The 16964-nt window shown below is 51.7% G+C and overlaps 1 protein-coding gene across 1 annotated transcript; it reads right to left on the bottom strand.

Moving 5' to 3' along the window:
* Positions 1 to 2790: 2790 nt before the first annotated feature.
* LOC128275721 (GTPase-activating protein CdGAPr) lies at positions 2791 to 14980 on the bottom strand. The gene is made up of 7 exons (XM_053014319.1): positions 14621 to 14980; positions 11699 to 13545; positions 11360 to 11628; positions 10968 to 11290; positions 10267 to 10907; positions 6572 to 9976; positions 2791 to 5615 (listed from the first exon to the last, which is right to left on the bottom strand). The coding sequence occupies exons 1-7, from the start codon at positions 14978 to 14980 to the stop codon at positions 5534 to 5536; spliced, it is 6927 nt and encodes a 2308-aa protein (XP_052870279.1). The 3' UTR covers positions 2791 to 5533.
* Between the last annotated feature and the right edge of the window lie 1984 nt (positions 14981 to 16964).

The raw sequence follows: 16964 nt of genomic DNA, 5'->3' as shown, positions 1-16964 counted from the left end.
CCATGTTGTCGATTGGTTTTGGAATGTTGGCATTAATTTTTCGGAAAACTGGAAAATTCACAATTTGTTGAACAATCTGCAAGCAAACGTCGAACGGCATTATGATGGCATATGGGGAAATAAATGGCAACAAATTGGAGGATATTAAACATGAGATGTGACCCCTTTCGACGGCCACAGGCCACAGGATATTCAGCATCAATTAACGAGACGTGTGGAATGCCGGACGATTGAATTGATGAACACAAATCAATTATCTGATTTCCCTCTGGGGTTTTCTACTTTCGAAGAAAGGACCACTGCGTCCGGGTACACATAAATTGATGGCATACATTTAATGAAGAGTTTTATAAAAATAATTACTCGTAGTATTGTTGAAAAATATTAATATTATCTTACAAATTGACGAACTTGGATGGAAGGTTTTGATTTTCCGAACCTCTTATATTCCTTTGTTATTCATGTTATTTAAATCATGTTCGTTGGTTAACTCATTGTTATGTCCGGAACGGATTTTAGGTTCTTTCAGCAAATTATGTCCTTATTCAGTTGCGTCGGTCGCAAATTAGTATGCACAGCGTGTCAACGCCCTCGCCGCGGCACCCAACACAAGAACCATGTAGCAATCTTGCCCGCAATGGGGCGCAAAAAATGGGACGATCCGTGATAAATGTGCAGAACAAAAATTCCCATCGAAAACGCAACATTGCGCGTCACCACTAAGTGGTCCTGTCGAACCGCCCGGGGAGATCGTGCGGTGCCGCCATCGGGCCAATCGAAATCAGCAGAAATCCGCATCCACGATTACTGACTGCCCCCGGGGCGCATAAAAAAACCCTACCCACCAGCCAGCGGCGCGGCGCCCGTCGGGGCTCCGGACAATAATCCGGATAATTAACCAACAATACCGAAACATACGTCTCCGGTTACGGCTCGTGCAAGGAAGTGCCTCCCCGGGTTGGTTACGAGTTATCAAAAAAAGACCTAACACAATCACGCAACAACAAAAATTTGTACCGATTTCACATCGCTGTGGCCCCTGCAGAACGGAAGCAATCGGAAAGCAGAACTGCTGGCCTTCCGGAGAAAAGCTTGGTGGATGAAATTCGATCTTAAAAAGCGAGACCGACGCGGTAAGACGTTTTAGTTTACCAACCCTCGATAATTCCCGTGCAGCGGACGTGACGCGGAGCGGCGGGGCCACGTATTCGGTGCCGTGCAGCAGGTTAGGGTCTCGGGCGAGTTTTCACAGCTTCCCGCAGCGACCGATAAACGTCATGTAAACAGACTAATTGATTGAAATTAGGTTCACGTGGCCGGGACCGGCCGGAACCGGCATCTCCTATAAATGCCGGAAATCAGAGTCATCCCCGCCCGGTGTCCTTTGCGCGCCTGCAGCAGGAAGTGCCCGCGGATGGCAGCGAAGGCAGGATAGAATTGCTCCGGTACTACACCGACACCACACTTTCACGGTGATGACGAGACGTTGCTGACATCGGTCGGTGCACGTGGCGCTACTTAAGCGACTTTGTGTCGCTCTTCGCCGAAGGTTCATTATTATGGTTTTTGTGCCTCATCTTTGCGGATTTTTATATGAAGAGGTTGGGCCAATGCCGATTAAGCGGAAGGCAGCGTAATTTGTAATTACAACCTGTCACTCGACACGCTGTCCGGGCACAGTGCTGTGACTTTTGAGTGACACGCAAGGAGGACTTAAAATAGTAAACGTACGTAGTGTGAAAATTTTAGTACTCGTGCGGTTCTCATTGGGAGTGATTTTCGGTTTCAAAATCCATGACAATCGCACGATGTGAAGTAACAAGACCTTCCAAAACCACGAACAATGTTTATGGGTTTCAAGTCACACATCAACAGTACTTCAGACACTTTTGGTCCTTCCCGAAGTAAATTCATCCAGCAGAGTCAGCACGGAATGCACCCATTCCACGGCAGCCGACGGCGGATGCACAAAGGCACCAGTGATTACGGAACATAATTGATTTAATCTCCGGCTTGTGCCAGTGCACGGAGGTTACGGTGCTCCCGGACACGCTGGGAACCGTGGCCCGACGGGCGCACAGAATAAACGGAAGGATATTGTGATTATTTCGCCCTCCGGGGGGCGCCCATCGGGCTTCGATCAGGATCGCCAACCGATCGACCGGGTGGAACAAAATGTTTAAAATGCAACACCACCGAGCACCGCGCACGCGAGAACGGTTATTTGAATCGCGAGCGGCTGGCCGACCGGCGGCGTCCGCCCTCGTTTGTTTGGTGAAAATATTGAATTTCCCATTCACGACCCCTACACGGCTTTGAGCGAAAGGTTAAAACAGAACACGGAGTACACTGCGCGTTTAGGAAAGCGCCCAGATCGGCGATAGGGATCTACGGGACTGTGCGAGGAAGGAAAATCGGCCAGGAAAGGGCACGGATCGGATCCCTGTAATATTGTGTTCTCCTGGAGGTGTGATGAAATGTAATTGTTTAAAATCTGCGTCCGTTCCGAACACGCACACACACTTTACCGTCGGAGCGATAAGGATCAAGTTCATGATACATCATAATTAGGTTTAATCATGGAAATGCCTTCCGGAGTCCGGTGCGGGAGAGCTGGGCGGAAAGATTGCAGCAGCATTTTAAGATAAGACAAAAAGTCACCTCCGCCCAACGTTCGGTTCCCGCTCCGGGCTGGTGCACCGGTAATTCGATAAAATAATTTCGGACCGAGTTTTCTGACGGCCCGCTGGTGCGGGGCACACAACAGCAACGATCGTAATGGTAATTAGATTTCTGCTTCTTTATTATAACTCTTGCGAAAGTTTCCTGTGGGGCCGCAAAAATGCGAGAAACAGTCCTTTGGCCCCCTTGTGTTTTGGCTGAACGAAAAAGCACAACTCGCTCTCCACACTCTTCTCTTACGGCCTTTGCTGCTTAGTTTTTATCTCTATCATCCTTTTTGCGGTTAGACTTTCATATCCGCCGCTTTAGTAGTTTGTCGCAGTTCATTTAGCTAATATTAATCTGTTGCTCCTGCTTCCTTTTTGTGGGTCACTCGTTCCAAAACACTTCCACGGGGTATCCTCGTCTCTGGTTTGCATTCACGTTCATTCTTGTGTACGGTTTGTTTTATTCTTTAATAATCGCTACTATCAAGCTGTTGGTGCACAGAATTTTTACATAAGGATTTGAATACGAAGACGATTAAAATAAACCACGCCAGCAAAACTTATCGAGCTTCTGCACCTTTTAGTTACATTCTGGGATGTGATGTAGATGTAGCGTTGGGCTTATAGCGGTGGGCATTAAAACAAGGGACATGAAACAAGCGATTATGTACCGTAGTTTCTGTATCCGGTTGTCCTTAGCTTATGTTGCTTCAGAATATCTGTTCTAGCCATCCTCTGTGACGATCCTTTCCGCACCATTCTGCTATCACTGCCGGTACTTTTGATGAATCCTAGTTAGAGTCATGTATTTTACGTCTCATCGCGAATTTACTTAACAGGAGGATTTCAGTTGTGCTCGGTATTATCAAGCCCAACTATTTTAATATTTCTCATTCTGTTTCTACCCACCGAAGCACGGCCGTTATTGGTTGACGGGAAAGAGTCCAGCCTGGGATAAGTGGTGTCCGCAGGTCTGCTTTATAAATACAAAAGTGCATGCGGATTACTTATGCTAAGTTTGTTTTTTAATATCAATTCTTCTGCAGATTATATATTTACAGGCATACTATAAACCGGGCCAGCGCTACGTGGCCGGTGTGTGATGTTTGGGAAAAAGCGTTCAAGTGAAATCAAATATCTTCAACATCAGAATGACGAGTAAGGGAAGGGTATCTTCAATGCTCCTGCTGCTGCTCGCTTCTTGGCGTTCCTAGCGATTTGTAAACGAATTCGTGCACCGTCCGCATGTAGTGTTATCAAAAGCGTTAATTTAACAATCATCTCTATTCCTAGCGAGGGCCAGCATCCTAGTCTCGGATGAAACTGCAAAACTTTTACTTTACAAAATGTTCAAAATGTTATAAAACTGTGGAACTTTCGTATCGATTCAAAAACTGGAAAAAACGAACACGTTTCCACCTAGGTTCGGCCATGAACTGTTTTTTTTTGCGAACCATTCGAGGAAGTTTTGGGAGCTTATTTGATTTTGCCTATCATGAACATCGGTAGAATAATGCAAACCTTCTTCTAATGTATATCATTTTACTTTCGATTCGATTTCGGCTGCTTATTGTCGGTCCCCGCGTTCGCTCTGTTATCTAGACTGTGACTGAAATCTTTGATTTTGTTTTACCTTCCGTGCGATACCCCCTCAAATCGTGTCAATCTTCGTTCATTCTTAAAAGCTAGAGCCACCAGCTAGAGGTTCATTATGCTCCTTCTCATGCGCATTATTAACGAATTAATAGTTAAAAAACGAAACCACATTCAATTGATGCAAGCGACGCGTAGCGAAACGGTTACCGTGACCGTTTTTTGCACTAACCGTATGAGCAAAGCAAAATAGATAACTTTTGTCAATAACTATATAAAGAAAATAACATTAAACGTGTCTAAAAGTAAAGCCAAATTGCCAAATATTTGCCCAACAATGTCTGGTGAGCCGTTTTTCATAGAACTCACAACTTTAGCACGCTCCATCCCCGATCGAGAATATAAACATTTTAAACCAACAGCTAAAAGGGAAACAAAAAAAGAAACAAATCCTCGACGTACTTAAACGTATAACCTCATACTCAAAACACACGCATTCCTATATGCATTAAATTCTCCATCACACAGCAAAATGCACTTTTTGCAGCCGCCATTCAAACGATACGCTCCATAACACACTCTCCGTATAAGCATAAAAACGTATTTACAACTCATGTTACGGCGTCGGTTAGCGGAAGAGTAAGTAGTTTATCGGCGATTTTTGTTTAAATTTCGCTGATACCTAAAGCCCGGCAATTCACACACATTTTGCATCCCGTTTTTGGATGCCCCTTCTTTAGGCTCTACAACGTATTTATTAGATTCGTTTGACACCTTGACTCGGTGTTTTATCGGCATTCGACAGGCATTGGTGTCGACAGGCCGAGAAATGCTTTTGAGAGAAATCTTCATAAATTCATAAGCGGTTGTTCTGCGTTTCGCATTTTGGCCACATTTTGCTACAGTTTAGAGTATCGATTCACAAAAGAAACGATTTAGTTGGAAAGAGGAGAAGAATGTCGATAGACAAAAATCAATCGTTTTGCGTTTCGGTTACATGAGGCTCGAACGGGGAGGCTAATGTCCACGCCATCGGCCGTGTCCCACCGCCCGTGCCTGAGAGGATGTTCAGTGACAGACTGGTTGTGTTTGTAGTTGCTTAATGGTTCCTAGTCCATCCCCAAATCCGTAATGGTAGTAGCGTTTTTCTAATGTATCGCAATAACTGGAATCAACATTCGGCGCCGCGCAAATGTCTCAATCATAACTGCAAATTTGCTACCCGTGCTGTCGCCACAGCACTCCCGGTTAACAACGATGGCTCGTGCTGGTTAAGACTGGTTTTGCTGCGATCGCGATTCGAACATGGCCGCCACGTCCTTGATCGAGATGGGAGGTGAGCAACGGTCTCGTCTAAAATTTCGTCGCAAATAGAAACAAATAGAAAGAAGGCAATAGTATCAAAACGACTGTAAAGCTTATTTATAAAACTAATGATTATTCCAACAAAGTGCCGTATGTGAAGGCAGGCAACTGCTAAACAAAAGCTACGGTATTGTGCTGTGAACGGTTGTTTTCTTTCATGCATCGGGCTGAAAGACGTACGTACGTTGCAACTATTCTAACTTTTAACATTCCATTTACTTCATTTGAGAAAGGCGTTCATTAAAATGTGCTCACAAAGTCAAGTAACATTTTTTTAAATTACAAAACAAAAAACTAACAAAATATTTAAAAAAGTTTGCCATTAAAAACACTAATGAAGGATTAAAAATATACAAAAAAAATTATAGAAAAGGACGAGAACTTGAACTTGTGTCCTTAAGCACATCCCAGGTGTAACATTGCATGAAACGATACAAGATGAACGCAAGTTTGCATCTTGGCAACTTGTGTGCGAGGTCGGTTTGCGTCTTTGCTAGCCGTTTTCAGGTGCAACAGGATTGCGTCTTGGGAAATAGAAAGGCGATAAATAGATCGCGATTCAATCTCCGAAAACTATTTGAAAAAAGTGCAATACAACAGCAAGCAAAATGTAATTTGCAATGGTATCGAGTATAGAATAAACTCAAATGGGCCGAGCTAACAACAACAAGTAGTACAAATAGTAGCAAAAGCGAACAAACAGTGGAGAAAGACGTGAAAACGAGAGAAGCGAGAGTAAGAGACAGTGGCATAGGTCCTACCCTATATGACATTTACTACACACGGTGCACGGGAGATAACGAGCTGACGAGTGAGCAGCGTAGTGATAATAAGGGACGTTGCGTGTACCGCGTGCCAGTGGTGGTAGAAGTAGTAGAAGTGTAGTTGTTGTTGATGGTGATCGTAGTGTTGTATCGTGACCCGAAGCGTATGGAGCTACTTACTGTGTACTGTTGGAATTGCTACGCGTAACGATGACTTGAGCTTTGACGGCGCCGCCATTGTTGAAACTGTTCCTCGGCGTTTCCCGGTGTGGCTCCTTCTGCTGACCGTCCGTCGGTCCCGCTGGAGGATAGTCCATGCTACTGCGTTTGTCAAACTTTTGACGCGTTTTCAGCTCGAACTTGTTGTCGCACACTTGCGAGATTGTGGCATCACTGATCGGACCACCGCCGTTGTTAGTGGGTGATCCCGCGTGGGTCGTACCGATCGCCACCGTTCCCACCACGACTGGCGGTGGTGGTGGTGGTATGTCGTTTTGATTCTTCTCGTCACTGATGCGCCTCGTGCGATTGTTGGGTACCGGCCGAAGGCCCACTATCGTCGGGGTGCTGTTTTGCGCCATAGTGACCGTATTCAGTGACACGGACCCTAACAGGCCCGGGTTGGCGGAACCTTCCAGCAGGCCTCCGAACAGTCCATCCGACGACAGGAGCTCGACGCGGGACTTTGAGCGAAAACGCAGCGAATCGTACTTCTTGTCACCCCGATCGGCCACCACGTCACCTTCCTTGAATTCGCGCAGTTCCGATTTCGATTTGGATTTGGCTTTCCCACCACCGGCTCCACCGTAATCTCGCTCGCCCTTGAACGACTCCGAGCGATACTTTTCACTTAACTGGTGCCGCCGCTCTTCCTTGATCTTCTCGATCCTCGAGCGGTCCAATTTGCAGCTGCCCAACATCTTCAGTCCGCTGCTGTGTCGCTCCTCTTCCGAAACGCTGTCGTCCCTGCGGCGACCGGTCGCCCGGACGAGCACGGGTTCGCCACCATCGCAGACGTTTATCATGTTCGCTTCCCGATCATTTTCGGCGTAGTTGTACTGGACGAGCGATATCCGGTTTTCGGTGGTTGGCGTGATGCGCACATTGTAGGCACGCGCCTCTTTGGTATCTTCAATCTTCGTCGAGAGATCAAGCTTCATGTTGGCGACCGTCGGGTCCTGGGTTCCCAGCGGAGCACCGCTCTGCTTATAACCACCAGCGATTCCTTTCACCACCCTGCAGCACTCGGACCCGAGCTGCGGCTTCGTGCCCTTCCCGCCATCCGTTTCGCCACCACCCTGGCTGATGTCCACATTCTCCACCCCGGTCGGAGACCCGGCGCCACCAGCTCCGGTTAGGGGTGGCAGTTTCTTTGGCTGATTTAGGCTGCGTGGCCGGCCACCAGCGTTCAGTTCGAGCGATTTCCTCCGGTTCGGATTGTTTTCGTTGAGAATGTTCTTCTCCACTTCCGGAATCTGGGCAATGCTCTTGGTTAAGCCCGCCACGTACCCTTCCAAACGCCGTCCGCTACCAAACTCACGCACGAACGCATTCTCGTCCAAGCTGCGGGTGAAACTGGCAAACGCTCCGCTGCCACTGGTGCCATCTTTACCACCGCCCGCCGTGGCCGTTCCATTGGCCGCGCCCGCTTTGTTGCGGAACACAACACGATCACTGGCGCCGGACGTTAGCGAGGACCGAAAGTGATGCTGGCCACCGCGCGTAGCACCGAAATCGAACGGAGGTGCCACCGCCTCGACCGGGCTCGTTTCGAACTTGGTGGCCAGCTGCTTCACGCTGACGTTCTGCGTCGGTGACTCTCGGTTCAGCTCAATCTTCGGGGCCACCTCGATCCGGTACTCCATCTCGTTATCCAGATCGCTCCGATCGGCACAGAGTGACGAAAACTCATCATCGTTGTCCGTAAGTAGCGCCGACTTTGGGGCCGTCGTGTCCGTTTGTCCATCGAGCGTTCCTGTACTAGCTGCCGTTCCCGGGATACGTCCTTGCGAAACATTTTCGTACACCGGAAACGTGTTCTTCTTGCGCAACTCCACATTCTCGTACAGCGAGAGATCGTCCGTGTTGTCGAACTCGAGACTGTCTTCGTTCACGTCCGACATGGGCACATCCTCGCTTTCCTCTTCCATCACGACGGTTCCACCAGCCGATGCCAATGGCGCGCTGCTGTCCAACGATTCATCTTCGCAGCAATGCTGCAGCTTGACGCTTCCACCACACGCCGCCGTAGCATTGTTATTGAGACCATCCTCCTCGGTGGAACGGGCGCTTTCCAACTCCGGTACCTCGTGGGGCCTGTCGTCACGCAACGGCAACGGTCCCTCTTCCTGTCGCACCAGATGATTCACCTCGGAAACGACGTTCTTTAGGAGCTTCACCTGCTCGTATACCATCGTTTCGTCAAAGTTCGTCTCTAGCAACCGTTTTGCTTCAGCCCCGGCGACGGCGACCGCTTCCGACGTGGCCATTGCTGACTCATTTTCCCGTTCGTCTTTGTCCACAGCCGGTACGAGTACGTTCTCGTAGATGCTGCGCCGTTCGCGCCGATACTCTTCCTCATCGATCAGCTCTTCGTCGTGGCCCATCAGCATGCCCATCCCCCGGGAGGCTCGTTCCTGTGGGGTCGTTGGAGGCGTCACGGCAAACAGGTTGCCTTCCTGCTCCTTGCGCACCGGAGAACGCACGTTGTACGTGATGTTGATGGTGGCCTTGATCGGTGTGCCGGGTTTCGGTTTCTGCCCGAATGTGGCCATCTCCACCGGTGCCGTCGCCGTCGCCGCACTGCCATCTGCCTGCACCGTGCAGCCGTTCGGCGAGAGGTCCGGATGGAGGTTCTGGTAGGCGAAATCACTCGGAGTCATCGATTGACTAGTGTTGGTGGTATTCGTCGTCGTCGTGTTATCCGACGTGAAGTTCGATGCGGTCAGCTTCGAGTTGCTGGCCCCGCTCAGATCGAGTGACAGTTCCCGTTTCATCGCCTTCAGATCGGCGGACCGCTTCGATGATGGTTTGGGCGCCGGCGTCGGCAGCGGACCGCACTCTTTGGCATTCTGTAGCTCGAGATGGGCCACCAGCGCGCCGGCAATGTCCATCTCGTCGTAGACGGGCGTACCGTCGCCCCCCGGCCCGTTACTGGTCGTGGTGGTGGTGGTGTCCGTGGTGGTATCGGTGGAGCTGGTCGAACCGATCAGCAGCGAGTAGCAGGGGCTCGGTACGCCCGATGACTGCGGCGTTCCGGGGCCACCGGATGCCACCACCACTCCCAGCTGCTTCGAAGACGGTGCTGATGGTGTGTTCTGTTTCGAGTGCCCATGATGGTGATGATGATGGGACGCGGGGTGGTGATGGTGATGATGGTGATGGTGGTGATGGGCCTGCGAAAGTGATTCCGTCGCGGACCGGCGCAGCAAGTTCTCGGAACTACTGCGCGGCACCAACTCACCATCAGCACCGCCGTCGGCGCGAGCCGCTGCTGCCGCCGCCGCCGTCGCCGTCACCGGTTGGTGGTAGCTGTAACGGCCAGGGTATTTCGGGGGTTTCGATTGACCGGAAGTAAGCAGAAAACTGCAAAACAAACGAAACAAAACAGGATAGAATATTGGGGCGGGGCGGACCGGGGCAGGGCGGATACGAAGCAATTCGAACGTCACGCAACTAAGAGAGAGATAGTTGGACAGGACAAGCTACGCATGCCGGGGAAGAAGAGCGACCCAGAGAAAAAGAGACAGAGAGAGAAAGAGATAGATCAAGAAAGATAGTTGTAACGCCGAAAAAACTCAGGAGTGACCCATTTTTGCCAGTCTCTACCATTGCGCGATTCGAAGGGCAGCGCGATTTTACTGATTCTAATTTACCTCTCGTACAAGGAACTCTCGTTCTTCTTCAAAACCGGCGATACGCTGGTCGCCGGTTGCGGGTGCTCGTCGACGTTCATCGACTGAACCTTGGCGCCGCCGGCATTCGGGGCGTCTTCCCTCTTTCCCTTAGCACCGGAACCGGGATAACTGAAGCGTGTCTCCTTGATCGGAGAGGTATCGTACTTTACGTAGCCGTACTGCGTCCCTGGATAGGAGTTCCTGAGCCCCACCATCTCTACGACCGACGACGACTGCCCCTGGTCCTGGTCCTGGTCATCGCGATCATCTCGCGGAGGTCTGTGCACCTGAGCGCTCGTGAAAATGGTGTTCATCATGCCCGCACTGGAAGCGGCGGACCCTCCGGCACTGGCACCGCCGCCACCGATCACCGTGTGCTCGGGAGTGTTACAGTCGATGAACTGAATATCGTTCAGTTGGTCTTCCAGTTTGTAGCGTTTGCAGAGACTCTCGTCGTCCTGCTGCTGACCGGCGGAGCTTTCGCACGCACCCCACTGTTTGTTTTGTGCCTCCGAGGCGCTGGGAATGTTCAGACGGGGCTGCTTCTTGGGACTGGGGTTCACGCTGTGGCCGCTGCCGACATAATCTTCCGGCCGTGCTCGCAGCGTACGCCGAACCGACTGTTAAGGAGAGTAAAGTTTATTATAGATTACGTTGGTGCCGCTGCCGATCGTACATACCTCCTTGGCTACTTTCGGGCTACTGACGAGGCTTTCGCTTTCGGAGAAAATTCTCATCTCCGGTTCCTCCCGGTCAAAGTTCAGTCCCAGTTCGGAGAGCTCACGGGACGGGCACGTCACTGCACCGGCACCACCATTATTACCGGCCGTTCCGGTTCCACCGCGCATCGGTGACTGCAGCAGATCAAAGTACGAATCGTGCGACACCGAACGGCTGTGGCCGGCGGTCCGCAGACTGTCGACCGAGTTCGAGCGCATGCAGCTACTGTCGATGGCCAGATTTTTCCCGTCGAACAAATCAACACCGGACGAGAACAGCAAACCTACGGAAGGGAGCAAACCAGCATCGATTAAAACCCGCTCTGCCTGAGTGACCCCTCTCATGGACTTACTTTTCGCCATCTTGTCCAGCAGTCCACTGGAACTCTCCTTAATGCTGACACTTCGGCGGCGATCGTCCGCGTCATCCTTGCTCTCGTCCAGACTCGACGCACCGGAGGCATCCGCCACGGACGGCAGTACCATCACCATTGGGGCACCCTTCTCGCCCGGTGCCCGTCCCCCGCCGGCAGCCTTGATGTCACTGTTGCTGTTCGATTGGCGCGGCTGCCGGGTGAAGATGGACTTCCACGATGAATGCGATTTTCGCTTATTCCAGCTTCTGGCGGAAAAAGAAATGCAGGGTGGATTAGATACCATCCCATTTGGTGGGACCCCTTCGCCGTCTTTACCTTGGAACCGGTAGCACCGTGTGATACTTGTCCGGCAAGCTGGACGGTCCGCCACCGACTTCAATGTACGACCCGATGTGCGTCGACGTGCCAATGTTGATCGGAACCGTCTTTTCGCTCTGCTCCACACAGTTCCGCCGGATGCGGGCCTCCTCCAGGCTGAGCAACTTGGCCCCGCCGCCGCTCAGGCTCTTCGGACGCTCGGACAGGGTCAGCGACAGATCCTGCTGCTCGCCACCGCTGCCGGCGTAGTTCTGCACGCTGTTGCTGTCACTCAGCGAGTTCGGCTGCGACTCGACGTAGTGGCTTCCGAAGTCGTCCGCCGTGTCGTCAAAGATCTGCTCACAGTTGCTGATCAGATACTCCGTAACGACGGCCTGCACTCCGACGCCCCGCAGCGCGGCAACACCGCCCGACTCCAGGGCTGGACTTCGCAGCAAGTTCGGTGCCCAGACGATCGCAATGTTCCGCTCCGTCATGCCCGTGTTGGCCGAATGGCGCGAAATCTTGAACAGATGCGTCGCCAGATACTTGAGCGTCCGGTAGTGCGGTGGCGGCAGCTTCTGCACCGTCTGCCGGATGAGCCGCAGCTTCAGGCCGGTCGGTGCGTCGAGCCGCGTTTGGATCGCCTCCACGAAGTGATCGTACAGCTGGTACGTGCACAGCGGATTCGGCAGCTCGCGGAAGTACATCTTCAGCAGCGAGCTGACCGCGTGAATGTCCTGCCGGATGTCCGGGTGCGCCAGGTCCGGTATGCGCTCCTCGTCGAACGCTCGCCGTAGCTTCTGAATGTTCGACGTGATGCCCGACAGCCGATAGATACCGTCCACGATGCCGTACTCTTCGATGAACTCTGCGCAGCACTTCAGCACCATCGGAATGTCCTGGCCACTGTTGAGCAGGTGCTCGCCCAGGTCGCACGAAAACACGCGCTCCCGGTAGATGCCGCTCTGCTTCAGCCGGCGCCGCGAAGGGCGCGACAAGATGAAGCTGCGGAAGAACGCAATCAGCTTGCCGTGCTTCCGGAGCACCGGCTTCGTCGGCGACACAGCCAGCGAACCGACAAGCGGCGCCGGGAACGGCATGTGCCGCGGCACCTTGTCGCCGATCGTCGCCACGCAGCTCTGCGGAAAGAATCCGACCTCGTACTGGTTCTTCTGCAGGTGACTCTTCTTGCCCCGCCACCAGATCGACTCGGCCGGGCTGGGCATGTCGATCACCGAGATCATGTCACCCACCTCGATCGAGATCTCGTCACACGCCTGGGCCACGTACCGACGTACCCCGTACGCCGCACCGACCGCCGGCGTGTTGATGCACCGCATCGTCTGCTCGTCGGCCACCGGCAACCGGCGGCCCTTGTTGTCGATCTGCAGCCACGTCAGCACCGGGCCGCAAGTCATCGCGTCCGACGCGATCATCGACAGCCGCCCAAGGTACGCCCCGACCATCCTTTCCAGCTGCTGTTCCGCCTCACCGCCGTCCGGCGGACCGTCGCGCAGGTTCTCCAGCTCGCTGACGCGCCGATCGTACACGCACCGGTGCAGCATCTCGTCCAGGAAGCACATGTTCTCAAACGATCGCTTGATCATGAACGGATCCGAGCGGCCCGCCGTCACGCGGATGATGAACCACACGTTGCCGGAACCCTTCGGGAGCGCCGGACCGGACGCCGTCATCGAGTTCGCCAGCGACGGAGCCTGCGAAGCATTGAGATCGGATGGCGCTAGACCGAGCTGCGAGTCACTGCGGCCCTCGTCGCCCTCGAGCTGCACCGACAGGTTGCCGAGCTGGACCCGCTCGTAGTGGAAGTGGGCGCACTCTTCTAGCTTCGGGAATCGACAGGACTGTTGTTGGGGGGGGCGAGCGTAGGGTTTGCATGGAGCCCGGGAACACCGGAAAGCGAGACGGAAACATGAAAAAGGTTATGAAACGGGATGATTTAGATGTTAGCGGGGGCGAATCGGAGGCGCTAATCTGCCGAATTGTCGAACGAACAAGAACCCTAATCACGGAATGATGGTCCCTTACTGTAGCCGGTCGTGCCAAGAGAGGCTCGTGAAGAATCGGACCTTAATTCAGACACAAAAATGAGGATTTCAAAGGCGCATTAGTTGGCATCAAAAGCACAGTTTAATCGCCATCGAGCCGTAATAATTACAAATCACCAAAGAACCGGTCGCGGGTCGCCCAGCGACAAACAAAATCGGATCGAACGGGCACTTCGATTCTTCTTTTGGGGAAGTTTAAGTATCGTTTTCGGAATCCATACTCGCGCCGGCGGCGGGTCGTATTTTTGTGGATTAAAGGGCCTCCACTAGCGGACGGTTCGACATTTGCATACGATACGGTTTCGGGCAGCTCTGGCTCTGGTTACCCCGCTGGGCTAGAGCTTTAAATTGAAGTTCGGATTTAAATCGGACGACCGGAAAAAATAGAGAACCCAAAGCAGCACGTCAGAGCAGAGATTTTATGTGACCAACACATCCACCTACACCCAATCCTTGGGAAAGTAATTAAAATGGGTGTCTATGTCGCTCGGAGCGCAATGGCCAATGGGTTGGGGAGTTGTGTTCCGAACCCTGTTGCGAACCTTAATCAACGCATTGAAGCGGCACAGCTTTTCAGCAGTGCATCATAATTGAATTAAGCGTCCCCGGTGCCCGTCCCTCGTTTGGTAAATTATGCATGGCTTTACACCTACACACGGAGCGAGAAAAACGGACAGACACGGATGTGTTTGCCTTGGAGCGATAGCAGGGAAGCGTATTACGGCGGGCGAGAGCAAGCCTCGTTAGGGTGGCGGTGAATGGGAAGCGTCCCGAGTGTTCTAGCTGCCCGCAGGCGGACCATTAAGGACCTGATTGCCGTGTTCTACATGGGACAAGGACACACCGACTGGCCGGCTGTTACACCCCTTACCCCGTTCGATGCGTTCTGGGAGCGCGTCAGGTTGGCACTCTTGATGTGGACCGCGGCCGACTCGCAGGAAGTGGTGGACAGCTGGGACGCATTCATCACCACCGACCCGCTGTCCGAGTGGATGCTCGTGTTGAACAGATCGTAGTTGATCTCCGACTCGCTGTCGCTGATGGTGCGCGGTTTCTCCAGTACGGCCGCCATCTTTGCGCCGCCGGAAGTGGGTGGAGCGGAACGTGGTGGTCCACGGTCGCGCTCGACGATCGACGACTCACCGACACCGCCGCCGATGTCGATGGAACGGTGATGCTGCCGATGACTGGCGGCGCTAATCGACGAGTCCTTCCGCATGATTTGGCTCATTGTGACGTTACGTTGCCGAGTTCTCTCTTCTCTTGCTTGTTTCTTCTTCTTTCTTGCTCGTCTCAGGATCAGATGCCGGATCACCTCGGGGGCCGGTTCCGAGAGTCCTCTAGCACTCCGAAGCCGCGGCGCTGCTAGGCATCTTGTGCTTCCTCCTGCAAACGTTCTACTCTACGGCGCCGCTACGGCTGACTGTGGCTGGGTGCTATCGTCTGCCATACCGTGCCGATGGTGCGGTACATTCCGTTTCGTTCATTTCCCTTTCATGCGACGCGATGCTGCTGAAGGAAGTGGCTTCCTGGAAGTGAAAAAAGAAAAGTCGCATAAGAACATCGCCAGTCACACACAGGGATCGTTTAGAAATCAATCAATCGTCTGTCGACTGTCTGTCTGGCTCGCACGTCGGTGGCATGCAGCAACGGCTGGTGAGGGATTTCCGGTGTCCGCGGTGCTGCAATCGGTTACTTCTTCGTCTGCCAACCGCCGCAGGTCAAGGCAAGCAAGTGCACAGCATCGCAACCGCTCCGGAAAGGATAAATTTAAATACAATTATTTTTGGGTCCAGCAGCCGATCGAAAGCGATGCTCGATGATCTTCTCCGGGGGAATTAAAAGTGAGCAAAAGAACACGCAAAAAGAGCAGCAAAACTGAGCCGCAAGATGCATCTCGAACGCCGCTTGTTGTGTTCCTTGGAGAACTGCGTTTCAGTGGATCAATGAATGCAAACGACGAACGGAAGTGTGTGCGTGCGGATATTTGCATTACCAATGACTCTGAATGCACCACTTCCGCTAACGACAGGCCGGGATATCGAGCCACAGCGAGCGACACACAGTGCGACAACAACGTTCCGAGACTGAAGCGGACGTATCGCTTAGCTTGTCGATTTTGCTTATTTATTTTATTTATATTTATTTTATTGCCATTTTACTTTTAATTTTGTTCACCATTATATTCCAAAATTTACACACTGTTACTAAGTTCAATAAAAAACAAACGTCATAGGGGAAGGCTTTCAAGAAGCAGAGTGCATGTTTGGGAGGCCGAATAGAATGGTGGCGAGGCAAAGCTCCTATAGCAAATAGCAAGGAATCTTAGTAGATGGTTTATCAAGTTTTGAAATAAAATTCAACACTGGCTCGTTGTTCCATGTTTACTGTTTTGCAACACTGGTACTAAACCTATTGACACATAAACGCACAAAACTTTTTAACCTTTCATCCGATTGGCATGAAATTGGATGCGTTTGAAAAAGGAAGACTGTACCATTCAAACAATGTTGCTAACTAATACATACAAGTATGATAGCATTTTTTCTCAATAAATTATCGTTATTTATCCATTGTGTATATTGATGTTGAGTTAGAAACGAAGACACTTCTATGCCGGCATTCAAATCATTCAAAGTGTTTCAAGAATCACCCTAGCATCCACACCGACAAAAAAAATTTAAGGAGCACTTGAAAAGGCATTTGCATCCTTGTTGAGGCACCGTAAACAAATGTTACGAATAAGGGTGGCGGTTAATTTGAACGAAAGAAAACTAGAGTTCGTAAATCGTTTGTTTCGCTCGCCACGATCCTGGAACTTGCTTGCCGCACTGTGCTGTATGTTAATGCGGTACAATATAAGGGCACCAAAGGGAAAGGGCCACACTGCTTCTTGCTCGATTCCCGCCTGGCAAGGTGATATTGTTATTTACCTCGGGCGAACCGGGTTACGGGAGCACAGGACGGAAGCGCGTCCCACAGGAAGTGGAAGCCACACGCACCACGCACCTCTTGCTGGCTAGCCGGCCAGAAGAAAGGGGATTTGGATGGCTTCCGTGTGGCATGGCCGGAGGTGGAGTTTCAATATTCCATTTCAATCTGCACCAATCGGCACAATGCACCTCTCCTCATGTGGTGGTGGTGCTGCGTATCATTATCGGATGGCGTTTCATTAGAATTCAACACCAGAGAATGCGAAATGCAGCCACTCGTGA

This window comes from Anopheles cruzii, chromosome 3, assembly GCF_943734635.1.
Source record: "Anopheles cruzii chromosome 3, idAnoCruzAS_RS32_06, whole genome shotgun sequence".
NCBI classification, from domain to species: Eukaryota; Metazoa; Arthropoda; class Insecta; order Diptera; family Culicidae; genus Anopheles; species Anopheles cruzii.
The sequence above is the reverse complement of the archived record's forward strand: the minus strand, read 5'-3'. Positions and strand labels throughout refer to the sequence as shown.